Source organism: Pagrus major, chromosome 18 (assembly GCF_040436345.1).
Source record: "Pagrus major chromosome 18, Pma_NU_1.0".
Lineage (NCBI taxonomy): Eukaryota > Metazoa > Chordata > Actinopteri > Spariformes > Sparidae > Pagrus > Pagrus major.
The window spans coordinates 30,802,617-30,811,407 of NC_133232.1; the positions used below are offsets into that span (position 1 = coordinate 30,802,617).

The 8,791-nt window shown below is 42.5% G+C and overlaps 1 protein-coding gene across 1 annotated transcript; it reads right to left on the reverse strand.

Moving 5' to 3' along the window:
• Positions 1-1,135: 1,135 nt before the first annotated feature.
• Positions 1,136-6,342, reverse strand: atp1b4 (ATPase Na+/K+ transporting subunit beta 4). The gene is made up of 9 exons (XM_073487549.1): positions 6,289-6,342; positions 6,028-6,096; positions 5,186-5,402; positions 3,565-3,693; positions 3,055-3,159; positions 2,502-2,701; positions 1,568-1,624; positions 1,379-1,471; positions 1,136-1,297 (listed from the first exon to the last, which is right to left on the reverse strand). Exons 2-9 carry the CDS (start codon positions 6,091-6,093, stop codon positions 1,136-1,138), a joined length of 1,029 nt encoding a protein of 342 aa, XP_073343650.1. The 5' UTR covers positions 6,094-6,096; positions 6,289-6,342.
• Positions 6,343-8,791: the final 2,449 nt, after the last annotated feature.

An 8,791-nucleotide genomic window follows, 5' to 3' on the forward strand; every position in this document is an offset into this window, starting at 1 on the left:
CAAACTGCTGTCAACACCAACAATAAACATGGAGGTTATGAGAATCCAGTGTATTTAATTGTTTTACAGCTGGGATCTCTGCTCATCATGCATCATTTTCATGGTTTAACAGTAACTATACTATTTGCAGAGCTCTTCTGAAAATGACACTTTAGACGTGTGAACGCTTTTCTTGAAATATGTAAATATGAAGCTGATGTCGAGTCCCAGGTGGAAGAAAACTTGCAGTACATACCAGAACATTGTATTTATTATAAGAACTATGATAGGAATAAATACAACATTGATACCAAGTTTAGTAGCACAGTTCAGGCAGGATTAATACTATCACAAAATAGTTACACTTTTTTTTTTTTTTAAATGGTACAAACCTTTCCAAACTACTTCACAGTACAGTATGTCTCTTTATTGATCAGTCTTGTGTAGTATTTCATTTTCAAAAGCAAAATGTTTTTACAAAAGAAGGCAAGAAGTGGCTCGTGATGCTTTATCATAAATGTATAATACTGCTCTATTCAACAAAAATATAGTAATAGTGTATTTGCAGTCATTTATTATCTTTTTTTTACTGTGTAAGTACAGTACAAGTCCTGCTTTCAGTGTTTGCATGATAGTTCTTTGAATTCTTACAATATACATGTTTGAAAAATATAATGCAAAACAAATTAGTACACTTTATCACACAAAAATGTGCACACAAAACCATAATCTAACCTGATAAAACAATACTTCTAATCGCCTATTAATGGTTTAAGTCTTAATTGGATTTGCATAGCCAGAAATGCTAACTACTGGGCAGAGTGTAATTTAGTTTGATTAATCTTGCTAAGCGTTACAAAATATCAGGAATTGAATTGTAACTCACTCTACGCACTTGTCCTGTGCTCAGCACTGTTTGTTGTGGGTGCAGGTGCCGAAGCACGCTCAAGGTACAAAGATACACAACAGAAACACAAGAGTAAATATCTACTTCTTGAGGAATTCACAGCAGAAGACACGGATATTTAGGTGAAAGATGAGGAGAGGGAAATTACATATTTCATGGGAAATAATATTTCAACATATTTTTTTTTTTCTTGTACATTTTCCTGCCTCATTGTCACGGGAGCATCCTGCTGGCAGCGACATCTTCGCCCTACGCTCCGACGTCAAAGGAGAAGGTCACACTGCCCAGGTAGCGGTCAGTGGGTGAATCATTGATGATGCCCTTTCCGTTCAGTTTGCATTGTACTTGGATGTGAGTGTCGTACTGCAATCTTGAAAAACGCACAGCCACCACCGGCGAGGAGTAGTTTACCTGAGGTCAAGACATGACAGGTGTTATTTCAGTGTCCGCCATGACACAACAGTTATCCTCGACGGTGAAACTCTCACTCACGTGTCTGGCTTTCCCGTAGTATGGATAGTACTTCAGGTCAAAAATGCTTTTAGGAAAAAATTGGATTTCTCCCAAAGCCTCCGGAGGTCCTTTCTGAAAGACGGAGAAGTTATGTTTGACATTTTTTTATTGACATGTTGCTTATCGATGAGATAAAATTATAACCATGACACTGTTATGATACTGTACCTTAACTCCACAAGTCACATTTATCGGTTTGCCCCTGCCGGGTAAGTAACCAAGAATCTATTGAAAAGTAAGAATAGTAAGAAAAAAGTGTCATCATGCAATCAGAAAGCTCTCTCCAACCATAGTCGTTTCAGTGTGCGGACAACCTCTCATTTCTCTTTGAATGCTGTTGTGCTGTTCACTTTCTTTGCCTCAAGGTGAACGATCATGTCTTTACATATAAATAATAAAAATTACATGCAAACGTTAACTTGTAACTGGCATGAAAAATATAAGAAGTGCCCAAACTCTCCCCAATGTAGTTTTCAACAGTGTTTGTTGGTTTGTGATCAGGATTACACAAAAACTACTGAACGGATTTCCACAGAACTTGGATGGAGGCTGGGTCTCGGCCCAGAATAGAGCCCGTCAACTTTTGGTGAGGATCCAGGAATTTTTTCTCACTTTCTTCAACATTGCGAGATAGGGCGTTTCTTGATATTTGAGGGAATAATGTTTGGATCTTGATGAAAAAAATCAGATGTCTTAAGGTGGCTGGTATCTATGAGAACATTATGATGTGGATCTGGTGAGTTTAAATTATGGTTAAGCTGTTATGGGTGGTTTAAAATGTTGAGTGATACAGAGCTATTGTGTTTGATTTTGGATTAAGAATCATTGATTAAATTAAAGGGGATTGTTGGGCCTTGGCGGAGGTATACGCTCTACTGAGTGCTCAGTTCTGCATGAGTTACCGTTCAGTAATGTTAACCGAGACCTAAAGTAGTGCACTTCATGGCCACAAGATGTCACTCACTATGAAACCCTGTGAGCTTCAGAGGTCCACTCTGTCCCGGCTGTTTCATGTTCCCTCTTTTGTTTCTTGTGCTGATCTACGTGATTGCACTACGTAGTGCACAGTTTTACAGGTTTTGGTGGCCGACACTAATCTTACCCGGTTCATTCGAAGGAGGATGCATGGCCTTCCCTGAGAATAGCCATAGTGGGGGTCCTGCAGCCCCGAACAGTCCCCCAACCAGGACCTCTTAAACTGACACGCTTTGCGCTCCGCGCTCTCCTCCAGGTCGTCCTGCATGAAGTATCTGTCCTGTGTGCAGCGGATATTCTTCCTCTCCTGAGCGCCATCGTTATACGCTGCAAAACGGAGAGCAGGGAGAAAGAGGAGAGCAGGGAGGGAGGGAGGCAGGGAGGCAGAATGAAGAGAGGAGGGCATAAATAAACCCTTGCTACAGCAATGCCCTGCCAGACTCAGGCCTCTGATTAAGGAAGCTTGACAAAAGCGGGGCGTGAAAAAAAAAACGCTTTGAATTGCTGCACTCTGCCCACAAAGAGGCTTCCCTTCCCAGCATGCCCTGCAAGAACTAAATGGAAAAAGAGGACAAAGGTAGTGAAGATGAGGATTAACTCATTGCACGCCCGCTTCATTTTAAACCTCATCAGGGTGACTTTGAAATTATCGGCCACAATAAGAACCTCTAATGACTCACATTTTAGATATTCATCCATTGACCTCGCGTACTTCTTCCAGGACTTGCGATCAGAGGCGTTGAAGGCGATCTCGTGGCCTTCTAGGTGTGGGGCCATCGTCATACCTGCCAGTGGAGACGCAGAGACAGTCAACTGTGCTGAGACTCAAGTAGAAGCAACAGAAAGACGGACATTGGAGCGAGGCTTGGGCGATATCCAAAATATTATATCAAAATATTTCTATCACGATATACGATACATCATGGCCGCTTCATCTGGCCAGTTAACCTTTGGCTCTGCCAGCCCGGTCTCATTCCCAGCTCGTCAAATATCAACGTGCGTTGCCTCTGCTGCAACAACGGCCCCGCGTGCATTTTCTTTTGAAAATAAAAGCCTGAAGACGCCGTAACAGCTGTACAATATTCGATAAAATCAACACAACATCGCGATATTTGATAATATCTAATATCTGCCCAAGCCTAATTGGAGCAAAGAGACGAGATCGTATTTGAGTTTGGGCTTATATTTACCTGGTGGCATCACTCTATCGTTGAAGGTTGGATGGTAGGGACTAATAGACCACATGAGGCAAAACAAACAGCCGCCAAACATGGCTGCAAGAAATGTATAAAGTGCAGCATAGAAGAGAAGGATGAGGCCTAGAAGGGGAGAGAAAAAATGGGAGTTATTAAAGCATAAAGTAGCTTATGTAACAGACACCTCCCAATAAATCAGATCTGAATGGAGAAAAACAAAGAACCACAAAGACTTTCCATTTTTTGCTCAGACTGTGTGGTCTGTCTGAACTCCAGCTACTGTCCCTGATCAGGACAGTCACTAATTTGTTTACTCTCACAAAAGCACTGCTGTCCCTTTATGTCTGGACGTGCAAACGATAGTTTCTGTATTTAATGCACTGTACTGAGCTTATGTGGGAACCCCGTAATAAAGAAACCTCTAGAACTATCATTGTGCTGCAATATTCAATTAACAGTCCATTAGCAACTAATCAAGCCCAACGTGCCCTAAATTAAATGGCTTTTGCTGTGCAGGCAATTTCACAGGGGACTAGCTGCAGCCAGCCTTGCGTCCCCAGAGCCACAAAGGCCTTTCTGTTTGAGCTCAGTGAGAATTCTCCCAGCTGTCCTTTCACTCAGGAACACAGTGAACCTCCGGTTGCCATCGTAGTGAAGGTCTTTTGCAGCCATAGAGGCCCGGCCAGCTCCAAGGAGCCCCAATCACCCCACTCTGGTATTGTGTCCTCTCTTACACACTCGTCTCACAGGACACACAACACAGACTTCAACTCAGGGCCTTTCTTCCTCAGACACATGGGCCCCACTCCTCCACAAGTGTGCACACACTGGTTATGTAGCTGAAACGAGCTCTTCTTAGCCCTGCATGGGATCCAGCGTTTCAGCTTATGCAAGTTAATACACACTTTCCTCGGATATGCTCTCTCTACACTCAGTTGGATCATGTTTGCCATTGTGTGCAGTGGAGCTGCGGGAGGGGGCTCAACAGCGTCACACGGCAACTACCCTGGAATACCAAGAGGCTGCTCCATCATCATTGACTCAACAATCTCGTCCAGTCTGCCGCTTCTGCCAAAAAAAGTTCGCCTGCACCACCACCATTTGGCAGAGAGCTCTATGGAAGAAAAGACAAGAGCATCTCTACGTGTTTAACTGCAACTGAGGGGCCGTGAGCATGTTAAGTTCAGCGATGAGGTCGCCAGGGCTTTGGGAAAGAGGCTGTGGAGAGCATGGTAAGATGTAGAGGAATGTGATTCCTGGCCAATGTGAGGCCCGGAACAGTGTGCTCCCGCTGGGGATACGTCCCCAGGCAGTCTGTTTTTGTCGGGACACTCTGAATCGTCCATGCACCTATGTAAACATTGAGCATAAGGACACACACACACTCGCAGCACAGTGAGCAGAGTCACTGGACTGCAGAGACATTTCTCACCCTCTAAACTGTCCCCCAGTGCATCTTTTAAAGACGTTCAAACGCCATGTCTGAGCTCGTTTAAGATGATTCAACACACTCAATATCAGATCTGTAATTATTGGACACATGCATTAAAGACAAAGTACTTTTGCATCAATCCAAACAACACAACATAAAACCTGTCTTTCTCCATCAACTCACTCCAGCTCTTCCCAGAGCGACCCATGAATTCGTTGGTCTCTGCATTCCACAGGTACGTCTTCAGGTCGTCTATCTTCTGGTGTAGCGTCCTCTGCGGTAACGGCCTGCGCTTCCATCTCTCAAAGTTCAGGTCTTCCTGCTCTAGAGGCTGGTGCTCGGCCAACTCCTCCTGCTCTTCCTCCAGCTCTTGGCCATGTTTGAGAATCACTTTGTGAGGCTGGTGGAAAGAAGGAGAAGAGAAAAAGCCCTCACCACACATATTCTCAACTGCTAAGCTCTGCAGTCGACCTATTTTTTCTTGTCAAATCACTGCGGGAAAAAAAATGGCATGCCTTCTGCTCCGAGTATGACCGATGATATAAACTGCCAGAGAGTGCTCTGCATATTAATGAACATCGCACTGCTGGTCCTGTCCCCTGTTTCTGCAAATTATAAACCCGCTGGTGACCTTTCTGGCACTCGTTGGGAGAGCTGACCTCCTCTGAGTGGACCCTCCTGCTTGGAGCAGCAGCTGCAGACAGCAGAGCTGGAGGGTCACTCTGACAGCCAGATGTTACTCACTGTCTCTCAGCATCCACGGGACAGGACACACAGATCCCAGAGGAACTACAAGTCACTTCATTTGTGAGAGTTTGGCCTTTAAAATAATCTGCTGTTAAATGTTTAAAATGCTGTTATGACCTTTGAGTTTGTGCCTAGAAAACCTTTTGATAATTGAGTTAATTGTAACTGTGCTGTTTATTAAAATGTCCTTAAGTGCTAGTAGACAAGTGCCTTAATATCTGCTTGTGTGAATAAAGTGATGGAAAGTTAAATGTTTTCTATTTAATTTCAGCACTTACAACACTTGGTGGATGGTTTTTAAGGAGCGTCTCTTCAGCTCCTCCCTCTGTGGAACTGGGCTCCATATTCTTCACAGAAAGAAAAAGGTACTTGTTATACCAACCACATCTACCGAGCCATTGAAGCTAAGCGACACATCTTTGCAAACATTTTCAAAACTTTTCACAAGCTGTAATGAACGACTTTCATCCAGAATCAGACACAAGAAATAATTATTTTAGCTGCAACAGATAGAATATCAATAAAAAGTTCTGACATACCTGAAGTTTTCTTTTCAATAAAAACGCGGGTTATTATGTCGAAGAGCCCTCTTTGACCCCCAGAGAAAAAAAATAATGTTTGTCAAAAAGTGTTTGGGGATTTCATTAGAAAGTTTAAGGCATGTAAAGGGGACCGGGTGGAGAACCTCCTTCAACTAAGCGCGCATCATAGTGAATGAACGCTGGACAGAGAAAAACTGGGGGTGGGATGCAAAGTGCTTTTTTTTATTGGTCCCAGAGACGTTTTGGCAGCGACCTGGACCACAGAACTGCATTCTGTACACGCACACCATCATCCATTGTCTGCTAAGCTGGGCTAAGACTGAAGCAAAACCTGCCTGAATGCAATATTTACAGCTTAACCCCATCACAAGACACTGTTGTCAGTCATGGCTGGCTGCGTAATGTACGCGCGCAAAGACGCACGGCCGATTATTTGCTCTAATCGTTTAGTATTATTATTATTATTATTATTATTATTAATCTGACGTGTATTTAAAATGAATCGAGTACATCATGAATATACCATCCGTCATGAGGTGTTGCCCCTGCACATGCATGCATACTAATCCAGTTGCCAACCTCCATAAGTCTCCTGCAACAACTGCCCACCAGAAGCTTCCCTCTGCTGAGGTTCAAGTAGTCCTCATGCCTGACCCCATCTGCACTCCGGTCACGTATCGCAGTTACCCCGTGTAAAACTGGGGAGAGGGGGGCACTTTAGAGAGACCTTTTCTCTTCTTCTTTGACATGAAAAGAGAAGTTGCGTCATGGAAAAAATCTGTTCTTTGAGATTTGCGCGGCAAAAACGTGCACGTGTGTGTGCGTTTAAGTGAGTGTATTTTCTTTTTCTTTTTTTTTTTACAATGAAGGCCAAAGAGACTTCTCACCACATAAGGACATTTGCAGAACATCCTGCAGGGAAAGTCACTGCAGAGTGATGCCAAAGTGTGCATGCCATCTAAAAGTATCTCCATTGCTTAATCTCAGACTACATGTTTGTTGCACTGTCCCTGCAAGAGGTTGGATGGGAATTTGTGCAAAGCAAGCTCCATGGCCTCTATTAACCCCCTCAATCCCTCTCTCTGTGTATGTGCAATTGTATTTATGCTGGAATGGACTTGGAACAATTTGGGGAGCTCCACAGTGGATGTATCCTGTCCTGCAGACTGTTTCTGAAGAAACTCTGAACAGTGTACAAGCCTCCATAATGTCAGTTTGTTTTAGGAAAATGTTCTTGACATATGCATGGGATTCTGGGGGAAGTAATGCAGATTAAGCAGCTGATATCATGTTAGGATGCAGCCCTAAAAATTAAGTTGGGTTGTGCTTACATTTTAAAAATCAAGCAATTGCATTCACAGCAAGAGTGAGAATGTCAGGCAAAAGTTACTGTGTGTAGAGAGCTGTAGACAAGATTTCAAAAAGTCTGCAAAGTATGTGAAACAAAAATTGGCATTTTATTTATTCAGTCAATTAAATCAATGTATTTTTAATGCATTAATTAAAATAACATTCTGTGTTAAAAGTAAATTTCCCTATGTGAAGGTCCAATAATATTTAAAACATGTTTTAACAGGGCGAAGAATGCAGTTCCAGATGGGAAACACTTAATCTTATTATTTACTGAGTTAGTTTGTGGGTTGCTTATTATCCCAAGGTGAAAAAAGAAATGTATACAAGGAGAGAATGATTGTAAATGTTATGTTATGTCTAAATTATCATTACGGGATTTGTGTGGTTGCTGTGTATTCTCTACTCTCATATCTGACTTGTATGTTCTCATTTTAATGCTGTTACTAGTGGGCTACTGTCAACCATCAAACCTTACCTAAAGTAAAATACACTAAAACAAAACGTGATTTTAACATTTTGGATTAGAAGCATTTTTATGTAAAGGAAAGTCTCAATTAGGGATTTAAAACCTTAAGAGAAGTGCCTGAAGGCAGCATGAGTCACTGTGTTGGATAATGTATGTGCTGCTCCCTGAATGTCCCACAGCTCCTGAACGTAACGTCGTGCTTCTGACAGATGGCGGCGCTCGGTGCTCGGTGCTCGGCCTGACCGCGGCCCTGACAGCCCGTCCCGTCCCGTCCTGTCCCCGCAGAAGTGTGTCAGAAAACACAACCCGCAGCAGAACAACGCGATTAAACACATTAAACCTTCTGTATCATACTACATTTGACTTACAGCCGGCTTTTACTTACAACCAACAACCCAGGCTCTCAGTGACAAACCATCAAGTGTTACTTTATTTTCTCTTTTTTAAATTTAACTTAAATTATTTATTATTACTACTATTATCACTACTACTTATATGTGCTTAGCTCTGTATAATATTAAAAATGTAGTTTTTGTTTTTTTAATTTCAAAACGACATTTTTTCGATGATTTCACTGACGTCATCTTGGAACGTTAACCGTTAAAGTTAGCCGACAACAGTAACTAAGCTAATTATCTCCAAAATGGCGGATGACGTGTCTTTCCGTTAATGTATACATGT